The sequence below is a fragment of the Sesamum indicum genome, linkage group LG10 (assembly GCF_000512975.1).
Source record: "Sesamum indicum cultivar Zhongzhi No. 13 linkage group LG10, S_indicum_v1.0, whole genome shotgun sequence".
Taxonomy (NCBI): Eukaryota; Viridiplantae; Streptophyta; class Magnoliopsida; order Lamiales; family Pedaliaceae; genus Sesamum; species Sesamum indicum.
Window position 1 is genome coordinate 9,600,062 of NC_026154.1, and position 24,359 is coordinate 9,624,420.

The 24,359-nt window shown below is 38.2% G+C and overlaps 2 protein-coding genes across 2 annotated transcripts in view; one reads left to right on the top strand and one right to left on the bottom strand.

The window, feature by feature from the left end:
- Window positions 9,690–23,438, top strand: LOC105172281 (APO protein 2, chloroplastic-like). Its single transcript, XM_011093662.2, has 5 exons — window positions 9,690–9,921; window positions 10,246–10,285; window positions 19,435–19,571; window positions 21,573–21,922; window positions 22,153–23,438. Exons 3-5 carry the CDS (start codon window positions 19,437–19,439, stop codon window positions 22,979–22,981), a joined length of 1,314 nt encoding a protein of 437 aa, XP_011091964.1. The 5' UTR covers window positions 9,690–9,921; window positions 10,246–10,285; window positions 19,435–19,436; the 3' UTR covers window positions 22,982–23,438.
- The window catches only part of LOC105172315 (periaxin-like), a 3,050-nt gene continuing 2,325 nt past the window's right edge, over window positions 23,635–24,359 (bottom strand). Inside the window, exon 3 of the mRNA XM_011093697.2 lies at window positions 23,635–24,358. Within this exon, the coding sequence (XP_011091999.1) occupies window positions 23,883–24,358 (476 nt within the window). The 3' untranslated portion in view covers window positions 23,635–23,882. The remainder of the gene's footprint in view (window position 24,359) is intronic.

Consider the following 24,359-nt stretch of genomic DNA (forward strand, 5'->3'; position numbering starts at 1 on the left):
AATTTCAACATATCGTTCCTGAAACGTAATAGTACACATTCAAAATGGTGTATTTGTAAGTCAGACCATGTGATTCAAAATCATACTGTATGATATGATTTAATAAGCACATACTTGTATATTTTTAAATTTGATATGAATCGGGTGGCCAAATATGAAGATATGGTATTTTTCTATCTGAATTTATGAGATGGCTCAATTTTTGTAACTACTTTTGTAACAGTTGGTATAATTTACCATTGTAACGATTTTTCGAATGGCAAATCAAATTTAAAATTCCCCCTATTTTTTTATTTTAATTTCAAAAATTTTACTTAGCAATTTCCCGCCTTTGACGAAACTTGACCGCCTTATTTATAACGGTTTTTTAATAAATTGGTTGTTCCAAATAATAAATTTTTAAAAAATAAAAAATATTTATAAATCGATGTTGTAGCAAGGCACCAACGTTACTTATGCTCTTGGACCTTAATAATAATACTTGAGGAGCTCGTTATTCATGTAGTTCAACCAGGGATGTACCTGCTCGTTCATTTATTAATCAGATTTTTTAACTTGAACACAACGTACTTTTGAAAAATTAAAAGAAAATGGATTAACTTACACATCGTTTGGACTAATCCTTGAACTCAATCGATACAAATCGATCAATAATTGGGTCGGCTGAGTGGTGGTGCTGGTATAGTTCATTTAGGTATGACCTGTAGAATATTAATCAGATAAATTATATGTACCTACATGAATACACGAATTAACATCAAGCGTATATCGAAAATAACATCTTACACATAATATGGCATGACTACTTCATAATTGGTCAAAATGTACGTCTCGATGATGTGTCATTCTGGTCCACTAAGCCATCTCTTCTTTCAGGCACCACTAGCCCTACCAGGGTTGTTGAAAATAAACACATGGGTTCCAGCATCGTTGCTCGTGTGCTCATAATTCCTACGAGGCATGCTTCGTTTGGAAGGCACGTCCAGCTCAGAGTATTGTGAAGAAAACAAACTGATTTTCTCGATAATGTATGCCTCGGCAATTGATTCCTCGACATTTGCTTTATTTTTTATCTTTTTCTTCAACTCACGTAGGAACTTTCAATGGATATATCCACCTGTATTGCACTGGCCCCGCTATGCGACTTCACACGGCAGGTGGACAATGAGGTGATCCATCGAATCGAAAAAAGTTGGAGGAAATATCTTCTTAAGATTGCATAGTATGATGGCAACACTGTTTTCTAACTCATCTAGCTTGGCGACATCAAGTGTGGTCGAGCATATGCTTTGAAATAAAAGACTAACCTCCATACATGCTCAAGAAGCATCTCATGAAATGCGGTCGGGATCAATTTTTGCATGAATACATGACAGTCGTGGCTCTTCATGTCGTGCAGCTGCAATTCCGTCATGTCAACACAGCGAAAAAGGTTAGACACGTAGCCATCAGGAAACTTAAAGCCACGAATCCATTCAAATATCCTCCTCTTCTGCTCATTCGTCACGGTATAGACTGCTTTAAGCATAACGTTCATCCAACTCAAACTCCGGGCGATTACAAATGCTCTTCAAATCCCTACGTGTATTCAAATTATCCTTCGTTTTTCCCTTGATGTCCATGACCGTGTTGAATATATTGTCAAACATATTTTTTTCATGTGCATGACATCAAGGTTGTACCGGATCAGACGCCTAGCCTAGTATGGAAGATCCTAAAAGATGCTTTTTTCGTCCACTTGTGATTGCTACCATAGCCGGAAGGGAGTGTCAACGACATTTCAATGGCAGGACTGATATCTGCAACCCATTCCAGGATCTGGTCTCCTGTTAGCCTCAGACGTGCAACCTTATGTTCGACATGATTCTTCGTGAAGGCTTTCTTGTTCCTTTGGTAGGGATGATGATCAGGGAGAAACTGTCTGTGGCAGTCAAAACAGCACGCTTTCCTACTGTGCTGTAAATAAAATGCCCGTGTGTCATCCATACAAATCGGACAACCCATAACACCGACGGTACTCCACCCAGACACCATCCCATAGGAGGGTAGGTCGTTCACCGTCCACATCAATGCCACCCGCATGATGAATGCGTTGTCCATGGCATTTTTGTATGTTCGAACACCTACATGCCACAATTGCAACAACTCTTCGATCAAAAATTTCAAGTACACATTGATCAAACCTTCGGATTAGAAGGGCCAGGGATCACCATCGTCAGAAACATGTATTAAGCACTCATGCACATACCAGGGTGTCACAGGCCTGCCAATCTTCAGTGCAGCGGAATATCATTTCTCATATAATTTTGGCCTGTGATGCCACAAAGGTGCCAACCCACCTTCGTCCGGCCTTTGCACACATCAGAGTTCGCGACAGTCCGGGTGCTCGCTGAGGCTCTCTACATCCGTGCCCTTTGCGTCTCGCACATCATCTCGGAACCTGTCGACACATTGCCCAATGGCAAGGAGCATCCTCGCTCCGGTTCGGCATTACGGCACTACGCTTGCGCACGCAACGCCCGTCTCTTGTCCAACACACCCGGTACATCCTAGGCGCTCGCCCTCGATGACCGCCTTCTATGTCTCGCCCGAGTAGGACATCATCATAAGTCCGAGGCCCAATCGATATGCCGACACCTTACCGTTCTCCCGTACGGCGTGCCCGACATGCCTTCTTGCCTTTCGGCTTAGGCTTACTGTGCGGCATCGTCCCACGACCGCCTGTTCTTAGCCAACGGACCCCCATGGACGGCTAAAACTCGATAGCGCATTCCATGAGTTGGATCACGAGGTCTTTGAATGCTTGCCTCGATCACCCAATCGCTCGAGAGGCGCTGCCTCAGATAACTCGCAGCCCGCGGGGCAACCTAGCACACCACGCGGAGCCTCTCAGCACAATCGGTGCCCAACATAGGCCATCCTGGCCCTACGCCGCCCGTCGGGTTTCCCAGCCCTCCGGGGACTCTAGCGCTCCGCTCACGAGCTGCCTAAAGCCGGCTCTTGAAGGCCCACATCATGCCCCCAAGAGATGCTCACTTTGTGCACACGTCGTCTCATGCTACTGCCGTCGTGCACGGGGAGGACCGGCTGATGCTCACCGTATCATGTCCCCCTTATAATAGGCTTAAGAAAAAAATCACTTTTCCCATGAGTAGCACACTGAAAGGGCCAAGGAGTGCACTTTTCCAGCATCTCCAAGGCTAGAGCACTCTGTTCCCGCATCAAAGCACTCTGTTCCGCACATTTGCTTTTACTCGTGCCTAAGGTTGCACTCCATCGTCGCTTCATGCTGGCCTACATCAACCCAAGATGCCCGCATGACGTCCCGTGCTGGCCTACATCGACCCGATTGCCCGCACGCTGCCCACAGGTAATAGCCGACCTGTGACATTCTCACCCACTCGATCTGTTGACGTCCTCGTCAACACATACACGAAGGATTGAAGTGTATGCAGTGTCCAATACTCCCCAAGTATCTAGCGACACCAGACCGCTCCTGCTCTTTCGAGAGCTCCAGTCGTGAAGTGCCTCTCCTGCACAACACGAGTCATCATCCACTGCGTGCTAGTCGACATCCCTAGTCGCCCGCCCGTCGTCCATAAGAAACTCACCCACTCGATCTGTTGACATCCTCGTCAACACATACACAAAGGATTTGTATGCGGTGCCCAATACTCTCTAAGTATCTCGCGACACCAGACCGACCTCCTGCTCCCTTGAGCACTCCAATCGTGAAGTGTCTCTTCTACACAACACGAGATCTCCTCAAGGCGACGCTAAGCTGCTCCTCCACAAAACATAGTGTTTCTGATGCACTCAATCAACACTAAACATGAACGGAAGTCTGCGCCTCGCTGCACTCTCTTCCTATGGTGTCGGATAGCTCGCCCACAAACAGTGCCTTTATACACTCGCTTGATCGCCTCAAGATGGAAATTTGTGTACTACGTCTACACTCACTTCAAATGTAGTCGGAATTCTGTGCCTGGCTCTACACTCTCTTACGGACTCTCTCAACTGTGCTCCAAGTCTTGTCAAGTGCGCCTCTCAAATCCCAATGCTCCTCAAGACAGTGCCTCAATACACCCGAATTGATCTGGAACGAACGAAGTGTGGAGTCTGTGATACGGAAGTGTGGAAACTCGGCGTCACACTTCACACTCTCTCCACCACTCGATGTGTTGCCGTCCTCGGCAAACGCACGGATCCGCCTCTGCGGTAGACTACACTCAAACACTTGCAAACACACCATGGGCCACCTGCCTGATTGTCGGAATCACACCACTCGTGAACCGAAAAGGGTTATCACTCAACCCGGTACCGAAAGGAGTCACTGTTCTCAATCCGGTAGACGACCAAGTTTTCCTAACTTGACCGGAAAATACGGGCCACCTGCCCGACTGTCGGCAGAACGCTACTCGCGACCCGAACAGCTTTCAAAAGGGTTGCCGCTCAACCCTCCACGGAAATGAGATCGCCTGTCCCAACTAGCTTGACCGCAAAACATAATCTCGTTGCCTCGTCCCGAGCGCTTGACCGCAACTGCAAGGATAGGATCTCTGAATCCCCGTCCGGCAGCACCTCCAAACGCCAGTCTCGCATCGGTCCGAACACAAAACAAGAAGGGGGAGTATCCAACTCCCATCTTGACCGCACTAACAAGGTTGGGGTCTCCCGCTCCCAATCCCTGCTCGGCCAACCACATCATGCCGCTCATGGTGCCAACGGAGCCTGCTGCTCCCGGCATCGATGAAGCCTGTTGCTCACATCGTACTCAAACTCGTGCTCCTGATGAGCACCTAACGCACAGCTTAGTGGGCTGCTCCCACTCAAGCTCCGGACAAGTTGTCTTGCTCACATAACGGATGCCTATGCTCCTTGGTTCTTGAAGTGTGTCGTCTCCCCTAACGCACCCTCATCTACCATAATAGCATTTTATCCCATTACTCTGCTCTGCCACACACGGCTTGCACTGACAACTGCCCATAAAGGGGTCTCAACGTCCACTCCTCGCAACCCCAAGGGTGGCTTGTTCCACGCACCTCATGTGCAACTGTGCTTCGGCTCATGAATATTCAACACGTCCTCCTCTGCTGGAAGGATCTTCAGACTATTGAGAATGTGGCCCTTCGTCCACCAATCTCAACTCAAGGTGGTGTTCCGTCCACCAAAACGGCTTTGGCGACTAGGCCGCCTCTTGACTTGCGGAATTCCGCACACATGGTTGCTACCTCTGCTTCACAAACATGACTCTCGCAGTCCATCCGACTCATCGGCATGTCCCCCTCTCACTTAGGGAAGCCAAGTGAATTCTGAAGTCCGAATATCGATCTTGCCGAAAAGAAATTCTGCACCACGGTTGACAGCTCGCCCACACATCTGCGGCGCTCACTCACCTGCCAACCAACAACAAACGAAGTTGGACCGTAGACGCTTGCTCTCCTAGGACTCTAACCAACACCCTCTTAGAGGTATCCCAACGTCCTCTAAGAGGTAGACGTCCCCCAAAATCGTCCCGTCACAACCCAGTCTGATCTTGTCTCAACTGATGGTCTCTACGGATTCCAACTCGTCTCTACCTCAGACGTAGAGCTTTTATACCACTCTTCGACTGGAAGCTGATACCTCTTGTCACAGTATCAGGGCTCATATTCCATTCGTCGACTGGAGGGTCACGTCCTCCAGTTTCGCAATGCACCTCGTCCCGTGAAGGCAACGAGGCTCTGATACCATATGTCACAGTCCTGCCAATCTTCAGTGCAGCGGAATATCATTTCTCATATAATTTTGGCCTGTGATGCCACAAAGGTGCCAACCCACCTTCGTCCGGCCTTTGCACACATCAGAGTTCGCGACAGTCCGGGTGCTCACTGAGGCTCTCTACATCCGTGCCCTTTGCGTCTTGCACATCATCTCGGAACCTGTCGACACATTGCCCAATGGCAAGGAGCATCCTCGCTCCAGTTCGGCATTACGGCACTACGCTTGCGCATGCAACGCCCGTCTCTTGTCCAACACACTCAGTACATCCTAGGCGCTCGCCCTCGATGGCCGCCTTCCATGTCTCGCCCGAGTAGGACATCATCATAAGTCCGAGGCCCAATCGATATGCTGACACCTTACCGTTCTCCCGTACGGCGTGCCCGACATGCCTTCTTGCCTTTCGGCTTAGGCTTACTGTGGGGCGTCATCCCACGACCGCCTGTTCTTAGCCAACGGACCCCCATGGACGGCTAGAACTCGATAGCGCATTCCATGAGTTGGATCACGAGGTCTTTGAATGCTTGCCTCGATCACCCAATCGCTCGAGAGGCGCTGCCTCAGATAACTCGCAGCCCGCGGGGCAACCTAGCACACCACGCAGAGCCTCTCAGCACAATCGGTGCCCAACATAGGCCATCCTGGCCCTACGCCGCCCGTCGGGTTTCCCAGCCCTCCGGGGACTCTAGCGCTCCGCTCACGAGCTACCTAGAGCCGGCTCTTGAAGGCCCCCATCATGCCCCCAAGAGATGCTCACTTTGTGCACACGTCGTCTCATGCTACTGCTGTCGTGCACGGGGAGGACCGGCTGATGCTCACCGTATCATGTCCCCCTTATAATAGGCTTAAGAAAAAAATCACTTTTCCCATGAGTAGCACACTGAAAGGGCCGAGGAGTGCACTTTTCCAGCATCTCCAAGGCTAGAGCACTCTGTTCCCACATCAAAGCACTCTGTTCCGCACATTTGCTTCTACTCGTGCCTAAGGTTGCACTCCATCGTCGCTTCATGCTGGCCTACATCAACTCAAGATGCCCGCATGACGTCCCGTGCTGGCCTACATCGACCCGATTGCCCACACGCTGCCCACAGGTAATAGCCGACCTGTGACACAGGGGGAGTTGTACGATGTAATGATAATGACCAACATGAATAAGTACGACCGTACTAACCGTGAGGGGCAAAATCGTTTGTGCAAAAGTCTAGCCAACCATTATGTAATTCTTCTGCAAAATCGGGATATATCCAGTCAAAATACTTTCAAGCCTCGGCATCGGGTGGATGACACATTGACCCCTCCCCGTCTGATGTGTGGCATGCCACGTCATGTGTTCGACAGTTGCACTCGAATAATAGAACCTCTGCAGACGGGGAGTAAGCGGTAGGTACCTAAAGACGGCATACGGGGAGTTCTTGCAGCGTCGGTCTCGCCCTTGGGTCGGCTTATACCTAACTTCCACATAAAATTTGCAGTACTCCAAATCGATGTCGTCCTTCTAGTACAACATGCAGCCATTTTTACATGAATTAATTTTCTTAACGGGTAAACCAAATCCTTTATCAACTTCTTCGTGTTGTAGTAATCTTCCGGCAAGGTGTGACATGGAGGCACTATTTTATTAACCCACTGAGATATTTGATCATATGATCGCTCAGAAATTATGGACTTCCACCTTGATATCAACCAACTTAGCAATAGTTGCCAATTGAAATTTGGTGCAACCGTTCTACAATGGCTGGTCGACAACATGCACTATATTGTAAAAACGATCTATTGACCCTGATTAATAATCATAGGGGCCACTTCCATAATAATATGAAGAAGGACCGACATCAATAGGGTAGGACCTCGTATCATCATTAGGCACAACATCGTGAGAAGAAGAAAAATTACTCGGCCTGGCTGCATAAAAAACCATCCGCTGCCGCCCAATCCATTTGTTGTTCATCACCCCAATGTGAATAATTACCCTCGACATGGGCAACTAGGATTTGCTCCTCAAGCATTAGAGGGACAGTCACAGCGTCAAAGTACTCATGCACCCTATTCTCGCCATGAGAAGTCCAATTATAATATTTTGGCATAAACCCTCGCAGACACAAGTGACAACTGACATTGTCGTGTGTTCTGAACTTTGTGTTTTTGCATTTTCGGCAAGAACACCTAATTTTATCTCCATCCACATGTCCACGCTGACCCTTTACCCATTCTATGAAAGTTTTAATTCCATCCTCAAACTCTGGTGTCAGACTTGTCCTCCTAGGAGGTTCTTATTATACATTTAATTATACATCTATCTCCTCAATTCTCGTAGCATGATCATATATACAACACTATATTCATACATAAATATATATATATACCTAATTAATTTTCTAATTTGATGACCTACATATTTATAAATATTACAGTACTATGTACACTATTTAGGAGAATACATATATAATTAATTCAATTAAACACAATAAAGTATTAAATTAGTCTCTATTACCTAATCAACCAACTTAAGTGATGATTAACACTAGTTGACGGTCCAAAACTTGAGTAATAATCTACATGTTAATCAAATGTATATGCACAAAAATCGGAGTGTTGAGATGTGGTTAGTATAAGAATTAACAAATTAAATGAAATGAAATGAATTTATATAAGTTCTTTTATAACGGCTTTTATAACGACCTTTGGAACACCCTAGATAGCCGTTGGAAAACATAGCCGATATTTTGTAACGACCTCTACAAAAAAAAAAAAAAAAAACGGTCACTACTGTAACGGTTCTTGTAACATCGTCTTTTTGTGTACTTTGGAACGATTTTTGCCACTGCTTTTGTAATGGCTTATTATTTGACCAATTATCCATTACAAAAACAGATAGTCGTTACAAAAATCATAACAAAATAGTAACGACTTACAAATTGTAACGGTTTTAGGCACACACCAATTTTATAACGGTTGTTGTAACGGTTTTGACAGTTACAAAAAATTTTATTTTTATTATCCGCTCAATGACGTCAGAACAACCAATCAGTTACAAAGCTGTGTATATTAAAACAGCCCTCTCGCCGTTACAAAAAAACTATTACAAATCTTGTCTTTTCTGTAGTGAATAATTTGAAATCGAAAATCTATTGAAGCAGAGGAGGTAACATACGACTCTTTAGAAAATATTTCGTGGAAAATATATTGCAATTAGACTTTTTATGGCGAGTATCTAGAGATGTACCATAAGCATCTAATGTCAATCAATAACTTTTCAAATGACGTTACATATTACATTAGGATGAGTTCGAATCTATTTCAATTTTTAATACAAAAAATAAAATTCAATCTCTAAATAACATAAATGACATCCAAATTTTTATTGATTTAAGTATCGCAATGTAAGTCCAAGCAGAAAATGAAGAATTTGCAAGTGATGATCAAGAAAAAGTTTATAATTATTGAAAATTATGATAAGGAACAAGCACTTGAATGATGATGATGAAGATGTAGATCACTAATCCAACAGAACATGCTTTATTTAATTTTATCATCATGTACTTTATTACAAAATATATTAATTTTCTTTTCCTTTTTTACTACTTTTTAAAAATGTAATATATTTTATCTATTTAAATAAATAAAAATTATTTTGGGAAAATATAAAAAATGAATCAAGTAATACAAGTATTGATTTATAAAAAAATACATAAATAAGAGACAAAAAAAATACTGTTGGAGAGATAACATTATTTCATAAAAAAATAATAAAACTGTTAACTGGAAAAATTAGACTTAAAATAATATAATTTTATAAAAATATTATAATAAAACAATTAATTAAAAAAATTAAATTTACTAAAACTCATAAAAAATTTTTCTTGGAATGTTCCATCTCTATTATACTCTCTTTTTAATTTATTTTCCATTACATTATTATCCCATTCCCTCTCTCTCTCTCTCTCTCTCATCGCTTTTTCCCCTTCCCTAACCCTCTTTCTCTCCTCTCTCCCTTTCCCTCTTCTCTTTTTCACCATCTTCTCTCCGTTGCTCCTGCCCAGCCATTGCCGAGCGCCCTTCGTTATCTCCTTTCCCCCCCTTCTCCTTCTCTTTCCCCCGCGCCTCTCTTCTCTCGCCGTCTTCCCCTGTCCGCCCTCGCTAAGCGCGGTCGGCCCAAGTGCTGTAAGATCAAAGCAACCTCAACCCCTTTATTTATATTTCCAGTTGCTGTTTTCTTTCTCTTCTGTGATTGATATTGGCGTTTTGACATTTTAGTTTTTGAATCTTAGTATAATACTTGGTAGTATTAACTAAACATTTTGGATTCTTATTACTGTCGATAAGACCCATTTTTCGTAACTAAACTCAGAGCAGGCGGTGGAAATTTCAATTGATTCGTTGAATTTTCTAGTTCAAGTTTCTTTTCTTGGACATATTTTTTTTTTTATCTGCTTTTGGCCGTCCTGAAATTTGATCTCCTAATGGTTTATCATTTCGGGTCCTCAGGCACAGGCTGAAATCCTTCCTCAGCGGCTTCTAAACCTGGGTAAGATTCTGAGTGCTCAACTATGCTCATCTCAGTGTACTTTATGTATGCACTTCTACCTTCTGTTCGGTTTTGGTTGCAAAATTGGGAATGTGGCTGTTAATAAAATGCTGATACAATCAGTTGATGGCTTCCTACTTAACTATGTTCGGCTACAAAAGAAGTAGCAGAATAGATCAAAGTAGTTTACGTGAATTCGAATTACAGGCTGCAAGTGTTGACGAACCCCGTCTTTCAGCGGATGCCTCATTCGATCTGCTCGTAACAATTAATATACATTGATTTATCTAGTTGATATACAAATTAATGAGATGGACTCCATTGAGCATATAGATTTGTTTTGGGCTTCTTTTATATTTGGGCGATGAATGACAAAAAATAACTAATTATCAAAATTAAATGAAATTGACATAATATTAATAGTTAATACTTAAAATCATTGGAAATAGTTCAATAAATAATATGATTTTATTTCGATGTTGGATTGTTACATCGATAATTCATCTTATTTTTATCCTTTTTATTATTTTATGTTAAACAAAGTTATAATTTTATTCTTAAGATTTAATCATTGACTAAAAGAGGAGCCAAGATGTAAAGTCTTAGAATGATTCTTCCCAACATGCAAAAATTTAGAGAGGTTACCCTATTATAACATAATACTGTTTCATTAAATTATCATAGTAACGTTACTAGGTACCATGATTCGGTTTCATGTGGTTATCCAGTACCCACCATAGTTATTAAAAGCACAAAATGGTGCACGCCAGGGTGCATGACGTGCCAAGGGGGCGGGGACGGGAGTAGCGAAGGCAGTGCTGGCGCTAGGGTTCCTAGTGGCAGCGCAAAACTAGGTTTTTGAGAGGGAAGAGTTCGTCTCTCTCTCTCTCTCTTTGACGGTGTAGAACTAGGGTTTTGAGAGAAAGACCTTTGCATCTCTGTTTCTTGTTTCTGTTTGAAATGAGAAAAGAGGGGGAAAAAGAAAAAGGAGGAAACAAAATAAAAAAGGAATATATATTTCAAGACTTGCTCAAACCTAATCCTTTTTCTTATTTTTATTTAAAGGAAGTAGTAGAAAAATAGGTTAATAGAAAATTGTAACAGAAAAATAGAAAAGAAAACTAAAAAACTTACTTGTTTTCGAGAAAGTAATAGAAAAATGTAACAGAATAATAGAACATAAAAACAAAAAAGAACGTAGAATTCTTTGGCTAGTTGTTTTACATATATTTTTATTTTATGATGATTGATATAATATCTAGTGTTTATGTTTAGTTTTATGTGTAATATTGATGTTTAAAGATATTAATATGTGAATATATAATTTATCAATGCAAATATATGATGTCCTTTAGAAAGGCGTGCTGCACTCTAGAACACCTTTGCGCCATGATGCGTCATGCGCCTTTAACAACTATGGTACCCACTTTATATCTCAATATATACATAAAATAGAGTAAACATCTTTGAAGAAATAGTAATAACTCTCTATTTTTAATGTTAAATGTCCTTTCTTATACTTTGGGCGAGAAGGTTAGTTAGAAGGTTGGGGAGGTAAGATGAGTGATATCAAAATTTGCGAGTTAACTCCATTCTTTCACACTTAAATTTGAGTTTAAATGAATCTGTTCTAAAAGCCTTGCCAATTTTTCAATATTTTGTACTTTACTAATATTATATTAGATGAAAAATTTTAAGCATAATATATTATTAGTTTTGCTATTTATAAATATTGTTAACATATTTATATATCATTACGTGTATTGTGTGTAATAATTTATATTATACCATAAATATTCATACACTACTATACAGTGCATCAATCAATTACTAAGCTGGAGTGAAAGATAAGATATTTGTGCTACACTGTAATGATACACTCATGTGTATCGTACATTGCCCCATTCTTATAAATTATGATTTAACTATAAATATGTATATATATAAATATTAATTTAAAAGAGAATACGTATCAATCAATTATCGTGTAATACGGACGTGGGATACAAGTTAAAAGACCAAAAAAATAGTGACCTTACTGTGGACTAGATTGTAAGAAAATGTCGAACCATTTACATGGAAATTGAACATGAATTTTGGGTTCAGTTGTTTGGGGTCAACTCCAAATTAAGTAACCAATCCCCATTTTTCCAAGTCTTTAAGTCCACTTTCCATACTCAATCAGCCTAAATGTCCAACTAATTAACCTAACTCCTAAGCCATGCGTCTTATTACTTTTATAGGATTTATCCATACTTGTAAATTGCGCTTGCCATTTTAAAGAAATGGCAATGAGAATATAATGGCAACGCCATGGGGCGCCTTTGTGACGGCCCATAAAAGAACTGGGCGAAGCCCAGTTTCTTTGAAACGCTGGGCTTTGCCTATGTAAATAAAGGCTGCGCTTTTCTAGCCCAGCCTTTATTTAACTTGATTTCTAAAAAAAATCAAAATATGTTTAAAAAACGTAAAGAAGAATCAGTAATTAGGGTTTTTTTAGCTAAGAAGAACAACAACATCGTGAAAAAGAGAGAATGGTTTTGATTGATGGATATTATATTTTTGTGTTAGTTTTATAATGGTTTTGTAGGATTTGTTTAATTATCTTGTGTGTTTTGAACTCTTGTATTTTTCCTAAGACTTATTATTTTGCAACTTTCTTTTAGTATATGCTGATTATAAAATTAATTTTAGTGTGTATATTTACTTTTTTGTGCATTATTAATGTGAATATATATTGATGTATGAAATATATAATTTATTTTGTACATGTGGGCCGTACGATAAAAATGCCGCGCCGCGCCGTGCGCCATGACGCTAGGGGACCCTTTCACCATGGCGTGCCTTGCGCTATTAACAACTATGCTGTAATCCAAATGCCTCAAAAAACCAAAAAACAGGGGCACATGCCAACATATATCAAAACACAAAAAAATAAAGCATCTCAAGATGTAATGTTCATATGCCATAAGTACGCTAATGCAATCAAAACCCAGAACCTGTTGTAATTGGTTAATGTTATAGAAAAAAAATCAAATTTTCTGAAAATTTATTTAGTTTATCGATCAAAATCACACCCAGAAGGCAAAACCCCCATTTACCAAGCTAAAAAAAAAAAAAAAAAAAAAAAAAAAAAAGAACATCAAATATACACATCACAGAGTCATTAATCCAGTTTGATTCAACATGTAAAAAAAAAAAAAAAAAAGAACATATAATCAAATATACACATCACAGAGTCATTAATCCAGTTTGATTCAACATGTACAACGAGATGTCATAAATGAAACAGATTGCCGAATAATACAGAAAATAATCGAATATTACGCAATCATAATCACTTGCACAACCTTTAGAAGACCCAGTCTTAATACTTATACACATTTAAAAGAGAAATGTGACTGGTCATGAGAAGAATGAGAAAACTACTTGATATATCTGTTGGTTAGCCGGTGCGGATGACGGAGTGAGCTTGGAGGTTTGGCGGAGGTGGCAAAGAAGCTCTGATGTCTGCTGGTGTGACGACGGAGGCGCGCTGCGTGCTGTGATATTAGGAGATTTTAGGGTTTAGGTGCTGTGAGAAGTGGCGTGAATGTTTGAATGATAGAACTCATTCTCTATTTTGATATCTAACATATTTTTTAATTATTTAATGAATTTAATAAAAATATTTTTTATTTATAAATTAAATAAACTTAAAAGTTTGTTTCACATAAACATCTTTTCTTACATTGTATAATGCTTTTGAAAATTTTAAGTAAAATAAGAATAAAATTATTTGTATAAAAATTGGAGGGAAAGAAAAATTTTGAAACCATTTTTATTGGCTAGAATGAGATAAAGTTCGTAGCAAAAGATCTTAAATATTAGTCAAAACGTCGTTTTGTGTATTTCTAAAACTTACCAATAACGACTTTTTTGTTACAACAATCATTTTTAGCAAAAACATTAGACGACATCGCTAAAAAAGGCGCGCCATGGATTACGGTGCAAAATGGCGCGTCATGTCGTCGCCAAAAGAATTACGCTGAGCCAGCACAATGCCAGCACAAGAATTTTGTACAGTTCAACTTTGCATTTTTCCTCGACGGTTTGTATATGCTTATTAGAAGGACAAGTATTCTGGTTCTTGGGAGTACGCATTTTTTTTCCTTTTGTTTATTTCTAAATTTCAGGAGGGTGGGCAGGGGATCAAACCTAAGTTGCAAAATGTTTGGTTCAATTTCAAAAGAGGGATAAACTCCATGTTTCCATTCAATTTGGTTTAGAATTACAGTATCTTTTTCTTTTGTCTTGTATTCCTGTTGTATGGTGGTTTTGATATGGAAAATATTGAGTGGTTTCATCACACGTTATGAATATGTCTTGAGCTGAGGTTTTGGTTCTCCAAAAGATTTGAGCTGAAATATATTGAGACGGTCTTTTGGGAAACCAGTTTTGCTCGACTCATTCAGCCATATGATCGACTCTTCCATTTGTGAATTCTGTTGGGGCAAAACTTTATTGCCATGATTTGGACAAGCTTATCATTTTGTTAAAATGTTGTGCCAATCTTTAAAAGCTACATGGTTTTACCTATTTGTTTTTACTTACACTTGACACTAAAGCTTTCACAAGTTAACTTTTTGAGTGTTACCATTGTTTTAGCAGCTTTGAAAAAATTGCATGTAGATATTTTAGCCTTTAGCTAATTTTTTTCCAACTCCCTATTTGCTTGTTCCTTTAGCACTTTCGATAAGGCATACATGACCTGAACATAAGTGCATAAGAAGTTTGATATCATCGGTGACTCTCCCTTGGTCTCAGTGAATTTTTTTCTTGAATCTTCTCAATTGTTTTATCTGATTGTTATGTTTTAAATTTTCTGGACGATTGACCAGAAAATGGAAATTCAACCTCTGTTATTTCCCTTATACATGGTAGAACAATTTCTATCAATGTGGACTCCTTTTATACTGTTGTTTTTATTCTCTTCCACTAATTTCTGGCTTCTTTTTCTCGGAAACATTCAAAAAAACACTTGATGGTTCTTACGATTATGGGTGATTGAGTTTGTGGAAATGGGTTTTTTATATTTATGCATTGATTTGTTGTCTTCAATGTTTCGTTTGTATAAATGGGCTTTTTCATATTTGTTGAAATCTTCAATTTTAGGTTCAATTTGTTGGAAGCTTCAATTTTTGGTCCAATTTGTGTTTAATACTCAGCCTTCTTCTTCGTTTTTCTTTAGATGAGCTTGAATGGAGTTTTAATATAGTTCAATTTGAGTTAAGAAGCTCGAATTGCTCACTTGAGCAAATTGAGCTTGCGCTCATTATTTAAGATTCGAGCTCGAGCTCGACTGGTTGCTACCCTACTCAAAGTATCTATTAACTCGAGCACGCCCTTCACATTGTGGTTCATGGATATCAGGAATCATCTAACTCCTGAAGATCTATTAACCCAACCCCCAACCATTAATCTACCAAGCACAATTCTCATTAATTACCAAGAGTAAAAGAAGCCAGATATTAGTAGAAGAGAATAAAAACAACAATATAAAAGGAGTCCATATTGACTGGAGAAATTGTTCTATCATGTATAAGGGAAATAATAGAGGTTGAATTTCCATTTTCTTGTCAATCTTTCATAAAATTTAAAACATAACAATCACATAAAATAATTGAGAAGATTCAAGAAAAAAATTCACAGAGAGCAAGAGAGAGTCACCTATGATATCAATGATTTCTTATGCACTTATGTTCAGGTCATGTATGGCATATTGAAAGCGCTAAAGGAACATGCAAATAGGGAGTTGGAAAGAAATTAGCTAAAGGCTAAAATATCTAAATGCAGTTTTTTTCCAAAGCTCCTAAAACAATGGTAACACTCAAAGAGTTAACTTGTGAAAGCTTTAGTGGCAAGTGTAAGTAAAAACAAATAGGTAAAACCATGTAGCTTTTAAAGACTGGCACAACATTTGTTAAAATGATAACCTTGTCCAAATCATGGTAACAAAGTTTTGCCACAATAGAAGAATAAAAATGGAAGAATCAATCATAGGGCTGAATGAGTCGAGCAAAACTGGTTTCCAAAACGACCATCTCAGTTTATTTCAGCTCAAATCTTTTGGAGAACCAAAACTTCAGCTCAAAACATTCATAACGTGTGATGAAACCACTCAATATTTTCCATACCAAGACCACCATACTACAAGACACTACAAGACAGAAGAAAAAGAAACTGTAATTCTAAACCAAACTAAATGAAATCATGGAGTTTATCCCTCTTTTAAAATCGAACCAAACATTTTACAACTTAAGTTTGAGAAAATGTCCTCATCTCCCCAGCCCACCCTCCTGAAATTTAGAAATAAACAAAAGGACAAAAAAAGTGTATTCCCAAGAACTAGAATACTTCTCCTTCTAATAAGCATATACAAACCGTCGAGGAAAAATGCAAAGTTGAACTGTATAGGATTCTCGCCATTCTTGTTAATGCTCTATAAAACACATGCTCACTTATCTCCAACCAAACAAGAATTCAAATTGTGAATGACAAAGCAATTGTGGAAGTTTCATTTTTTACGAATTACATTAGCGTTCCCTAATTAATTTTTTCCAAGCACCAAAAGAAGAAACTCACATCAGACTCTCTCACACCTATTTGCAACTCTACGTTTAAATAAGTGGCCTAATACAGCTGTTCATTCGAGACTGAAACCGAAAGTTCTGCTCAAGTACGACGGCGCAGTTCTTCCCAGTAGCCGCTAATCAAATACTTGACACCATAAACCCTTTGTAATAAGTTCAGAACCAAACTCTGATTGGAACAACAGAAGGAAAAGAATCTATTTTCACTGAAAGCTATGAAGTTCGCGAATCGCACCCATTAAGAACCACCCAAAAGAGGACCACCGTGCGACGAGTTAGCTCACAACAGAAAAAACTTAGTATACTTACTGACTCTCCTGGACATCTGATAGTATTAAAGTCAGAACCCAAAATCTGCTTTGCTGGATAGCACGCGGTGGAGCAGGATTGGGGAAATGGGGTGGGGTTACTATGATGGATTAGATTGAGATGGGTTGGGGGCAAAGCTGTAAATGGTGTGCCATGGCACAAGGCGCGCATTGTGCTTGCTCAGCGCCCATTCTTTTTGGCGATGACATGGCGCGCCATTTTGCACCATAATCCATGGCTAGCCTTTTTGAGCGATGTCGTCTAATGTTTTTGCTAAGAATGATTGTTGTAACAAAAAGTCGTTATTTATAAGTTTTAAAAATACACAAAACGACGTTTTGACTAATATTTAAGATCTTTTGCTACGAACTTTATCTCATTGTAGCAAATAAAAAAGGCTTTAAAATTTTTCTTTCCCTCCAATTCTTATACAAATAATTTTATTCTTATTTTAATTAAATTTTTCAAAAGCATTATACAATGTAGGAAAAGATGTTTATGAGAAATAAATTTAAGTTTATTTAATTTATAAAAATATATATATTAATTATTTATAAATATAAAGTATTTTTATTAAATTTATTAAATACTTGAAAAATATGTTAGATATCAAAATAGAGTGCTATCATTCAGACATTCAGGCCACTTCTCACAACACTTAAACCTTAAAATCTCCTTATCTCACAGCACGCAGCGTGCCTCCAAGCTCTGTTGTCGCACCGGCAGAAATCAGAGCTTCTTTGCCACCTCCGTCAAACCTCCAAGCTCACTCCGTCGTCCGCACCAGCTACCCAACTGATATAACAAGTAGTTTCCTCATTCTTCTCATGACAACCACCCATCTCATTTCCTTTCTAAATGTGTATAAGCATTTCGAATGGGTCTTGCAAAGGTTGTGCAAGTGATTATGATTGCATAACATTCGATTATTTTCTGTATTATTCGGCACTGTTTCATTTCTGACATTTTGTGGTATATGTTGAATCAAATTGAATTAGTGACTCTGTGATGTGATGTGTAGATTATATGTTCCCCCCCCCGCCCCCCCTGTTTTTGGTTTTGAGCTTGGTAAATGGGGGTTTTGCCTTCTGGGCGTGATTTTGATCGATAGAGCGAATAAATTTTCGGAAAATCTGATTTTTTATGAGAAAGAAAATGAGAAGAGAAAAACCCGTTTGTGCTCTTGCTTGGTCGCGTAAGTCTCGAGTGCCGACAACAGCAATCGTCTTCCTTGTGTCGTTGTTGGAGATCAATTGAAGCTTGCAATAGTTGGTTTGGGGCTAGGGTTTTAGGATTTGGATTTGGGCAGAAAAAATTGGTGAAGTTGACTGGTGTGTGAAAGAGATAGAAAGAGAAGTGGACAGTGGTTGTGAAAGAAAGAGAAAAAAGAGAAAGTAATCTTTTTAATATAAATATTATTATTTTAATTATCAAAATATTAAATATATAGTATAATATTTTAATTTATTGTTATAAATATAAACTATTAATTAGTTTAGTAGTAATATAACAGTAAAATATACCAACAATAGAATAAAATTCATAGTGAACAATTTAATATTGTAGAAAAGTATCCATTATTTGGAACAATGCAATTGAAATACATAAAAGTATTTTATAGTTGAAATTGATATATGTTCACAATTTGCGATAAATTTATATATTCACAAATGTTAGTATTACATTGATGTAACTAGTATCTTATTAGGCCGTCAAAATTCAGATCAAACGGTTAGTTATGATAAAACTTACAGAAAAATACATTTTTTAAAGTTTTAGACTTATTGGGTATACGGATGTCGAGATATCATACTCGGAACATAAGAGTAATCATTCAAGATTTTAAATCATACTGTTTGATATGATCTAATGGACACAGTCATATATATTTAAATTTGGTATGAATCGGGTGCCTGAATTTTAAGTTATTGTGATTGTCGATTAAGCTTTTTTATCTCATTATATACATATATAATAAAATAATAATAAAAATAATTAAAATTGTGCAATCGTCATTATTACTATTAACATGATTCCTGATATATCCATGAACCACAGTGTGAAGGGCGTGCCCGAGTTAATAGATATTTGTTTGTGAGTTACATGATGTCTGGTATCAATGACTGACAGCTTGAAGGGAATGCCTCATGCATTGTTAAAAACATTGTGCAGAATTAATGTTTAAAAGCTCTCTGTTTTTCATATCAGGAATGTATATTGGGTGTCTGCATTTCCAGTTTAGCATAACTGCTCTTTTGCGTAGTAAAGGGACAAATCCATGTTCAAAGTTTGATCTTCTAGGACATGGCACATGGCAAGGTCTCAGTTCGCTTGATTCTTTCAAGGTATTTTCTGTTCTCTTTATGCTTTTCGTATAACTAGTACAATGTATGTGCATTTTGCATACTATAATTTTTCATTGTTTTGGTTTTTATAAATATTGTTTAAGAATACTTCATGCTTTTGATACATGAGTCAATTATGTAAATTTATTAAAAATGTACTTGATATTTATGTACACAAATAATTATTCTAAATTTTAAATATTAATGATTGCGCTTTTTGTTTTTCTCTTAATTCTTGGTACATATATTTATGCATAATACATGAGTATGTTTGACATTTATATTTAGTTTAGAATAGATTTTCTTGATTTCACTTGTCAATTTTTCTTTAATATTTATATTTTGATGAATAAATTCTTTTTCTTAGACATATTCATTTTATTTTTGCAATTGCTTATAGAAAAAGGTTTCAGAATTCTAAATTTTTCATTTATAGTCTGAAGAGAATAGAAATTGTAAATAATACCTTAGTTTTAACACATCCAACTAGCTTATATAGATGCTCATGTATAATATTTAAAATTAATCCAAAATTCATTATCAATTATATTTTATGTGTTAATATTAAAGTGTTATTAATATATCTTGTTCAAAGTAGTTCAAATTATTCAAAGAGAAAATTTAATGATATTAAGTATGTATTTTTGTTCTTATAATATTTTGCTAATATTTAAAGTTTTTTCATAAAAGTAATGTAACAAAATTCATGTAAGTATATCATGAATCAATTAAATTTTTTGCTATTTCTCCTACCAAAAATATAACATGGTTATGATTTTGTTGCACTATTAACTACGGTACATGGAAAAATAATTTCAGGTCTACCCTCAACAAGAAAAGAATGAAATAAAAGCGTTCAATCTGATAAATTTGTAAGTGTAACCTTAAAGTTTATCTTATAGTAAAGTTTTTGTTTTATGTATGACTAAATCATATAATATTTTAATTAAATATATTTTCTATTTTTATTGTGTATGATCAATGTGAAAAATAGAAAAGAAAAAGTTTGCTAAGCCAATTCTATCATTCATTTAGTTAAATAATATCATTTAAAATAGTATGAGTAATTCTTCCCATAACTCTTATCTAAATTTATAAAAATAATTTTCATTTTAGAGTTCCATTTAAATTTATAAAAATAATTTTCATTTTAGAGTTCCATTTTGTATCCATGAGTAAACTAATAAAATGAAACTAATTGCTTTCCATATTGTTATCTTTACAAAAACTTAGGCATAAAACACATGGAACTTATTTATTCTTTACTAAGACTATATATGTATGTATATCATATATTATTTTAAAAAATAAAAATGGATTACAAATAACAATGTTCAAAAGAGTCTTTGTGTAAATGCATTAAGAAAAACTTTTAAAAAACAAATCCGAACTTTATTGTTAGTAATGAATCTATATAGTTCAATGAATTCAATCTTTTATTGTACAACAATGTTTAAGTTAAATGTATGAAATATAATTAACATATTTGATTAAGAAAAAATATTTTTAATTAAATTTAAGATAATAATAATACTAAAATGCATCTTATTCTTAAATATAGTAATATCATAAGGATAAATTTGTCTTAACTTAAAATTTGAAACAACACTGGTGTTTTTATATTAGAAAAGATTTGTGCATGCATCTTTCCGGAACACAGTAAACATTAGTTTGGAAAAGCTACTTTATTTTCTTTTTACTTTTATGTGCTCTTAATTATAGAATTAAGCTAGCAGCACTTCTGCCCTCCCCCGTTTATAAGAAGTTCAATCCTTCTGAATTCTGATTCACTTGAGATCTGTTTGTATGTCCTTCTGGTCTTCTGCTCTGCTCTCTTCATCTCTTCAAAAACCCATCTTACCAAACTGGCTCTACTTGACTGAGAAGGAGGATGATTTAGTATTGAGACCAGTACTCTCAACCTGTATCAAAACACTACTTTTAGTACTCATTGAATAGTGAATGTCATGGATATATAGATTATGTTTTTTTGACTTGCAGAACAATTGCGATAGACTCACCTGTCAACGTAACTTTGGAATTTCATCGCAACACTTGACTCGTGTCCAAGCACTGGTTGTTTGGTGCAATCATCCTCAAAATGCCGATTTTCCTCGTTATTACCCTAAAAAGGAGAAGAAACCATTTCCCATACCCATAGTTGAGTTACGGCGAGCTGCCAGGGAGAGGCTGAAGAATAGGAAGAACCAACCAAGAGGTATTCCGCCTCCAAAGAGAGGTTTGGTGGTTGAAAGACTAATTCCTGTTGCATACAAGGTGTTGAATGCGAGAATAACATTAATCAACAATCTCAAGAAGCTCTTGAAAGTGATGCCTGTCAATGCCTGCAAGTAATTTTCCCCCGATCTTGTATTACCTATATTTCTTTACAACTGCACAGATTCACCAAGTTCTTTTGATCTTATGTGAGTTCAGACTTCTTTTTCCTTTTAGTGGTTGTAGATGATGATCTCAGTTGCAATCATGTCATTAGCAACTTAACATAGACAATTTTATGATGTTTATTAGTTCCTCTAATTACTGATTTTCAGACAATTGTTTCTGATGACTATTCTGGCAGGTGGTGTAGTGAAATTCATGTGGGTCCTGTTGGCCACCCTTTCAAATCATGTAGAGGGCCACAAGCTTCAATTCGTAAGGGGGCTCATGAATGGGTTGAAGCAGTTGTTGAGGACATGCTAGTACCAATTGAGGCCTATCACTTGTATGATCGTCTTGGGAAGCGAATTTCTCATGAGGAGAGATTTTCCGTCCCAAGAATTCCAGCAGTTCTTGAGCTCTGCATTCAGGCAGGAGTTGACCTGCCTGAATATCCTACCAAAAGGAGGAGAAAACCAGTCATACGCATTGGGAGAAAAGAGTTTATTGATGCTGATGAAAGTGAACTTCCAGACCCCGATCCAGATGCTCCAAAACCTGAAATATTAGCTGAAATACTGGACTCTGAAATTGTACCACCATCCAGCGAAGAAGATACGGCATTACTTGCTGAGGAGACGCTCGAGATGTGGGAAGAGATGAGGGAAGGAGCCAAGAGGCTGATGAAGATGTACCCTGTAAGGGTTTGTGGTTATTGTCCTGAGGTGCATGTTGGCCCAACTGGACACAAAGCTCAGAACTGTGGGGCTCATAAGCACCAGCAGCGGAATGGGCAACATGGATGGCAATCAGCAGTTCTTGATGACTTGATTCCACCTAAATTTGTCTGGCATGTACCTGATGTTAATAAGCCTCTGGAGAGGGAGCTGAGGAACTTCTATGGCCAGGCCCCAGCAGTGGTAGAATTATGTGTACAGGCTGGTACTGCTGTGCCTGAGAAGTACAAACCAACTATGAGGTTGGATGTGGGAATTCCTAAAGATGTTAGAGAAGCCGAAATGGTTGTCTGAAGGTTCTTTTCCTCCTGAATAGCAGCTGTGTTGGCCATCAATCATCAGGTTATAAATGGATTAAACAAATCTCACAATGAAATTTGTATGCAAGAAGTTTCTTTAAATAAAATGTTATCTATTGCACATGCATATTCAATTCCCAGGACTGAGTATTGATGATTGGGGCTTGACTACAGTGATCTTCAAGCAGCACCTGATAATATATCTTTCTTTCCAAGTCATATGTTGAGAATGTTGAGGAGCAACATTCTACATGTCATCCCGCCGAAAATGGAAAGGGTTTTTGCATTCAGGAGAAGTTTATGAAGAAAGGGAATGAAACTTCGGTCTCTCCAGGTCAGCTATATTGTATATAACCTTGTCTTAGTCCCTGAGAGGAAGGAGTTAGAGTACTGTGGTAAATTGCTAATTTATGAAGTAGATTACTATTCTCAATGTAGCTTATGAGGTTGAAGTCTTTTTATAAATGTACATAGGTCAAGTCTACTTGTTTTCTCTTGTTGTTCTTCGTTTCTGATCATATAGTGATACTGGCGTTAATCGTATCGTGCTGTTTTTGCCTGAGCGCTAGTAGCATTCGGGAGAAGGAGAAATACAATACATCATTGCTATTTGATCAGTTCAAAGAAGGGGGAAAATAGAAGGTAAAATAGAGCTGATAATAGCACAAACAATCATTAAATATAATGGGCAATTTTACAGGGAAATACAAATTGACAGCACTAAAGCGTAACTGACATAACAACAAATAATAAGAGCTGCACCTCACCAAAATACAAGACAAGTAACCAAACAATATGAAATCAATCATTCTAGAACAAGTTCTCAGAGAATCATCCCATTGTATAGAATTATCGCTAAGAGATCAAGTTCTTGATAATTTTTCCTATAATTCAAATCAAGGGGATTTCGGTCCTTCGGGCAAAGTGGGTTTAGGCAATTCTGGGAACTTTGGGAGTTCAGGAAGCTTAGGCAACTCAGGCTTTGGTAATGTTGGCAATTTGGGTATTGGCAATGTTGGAATCTCAGGTTTTGGCAATTCGGGGAGCTTAGGTTTAGGCAATTCCGGGAGCTCAGGCTTTGGCAGTGGTGGCAGCTCAGCCTTTTCCAACTTTGGCAGTTCTGGCTTGGGCAAAGTCGGAAGCTCAGGTTTTGGCACTACTGGAAGCTCAGGCTTAGGCAATGTTGGTAGCTCAGGCTTGGGCAAAGTTGGCAGCTCTGGTTTTGGCAGTGCTGGTAGCTCCGGCTTTGGTAAAGCTGGAATTTGCGGCAGAGGAATTTCAGGCTTGGGAATCTCAGGCAAGGCCGACTCTAGGAGGTGCCGGGCCTCTGCTTGATATGTGCTGCCACTTATTGATGACAAAGTAATGAGCAA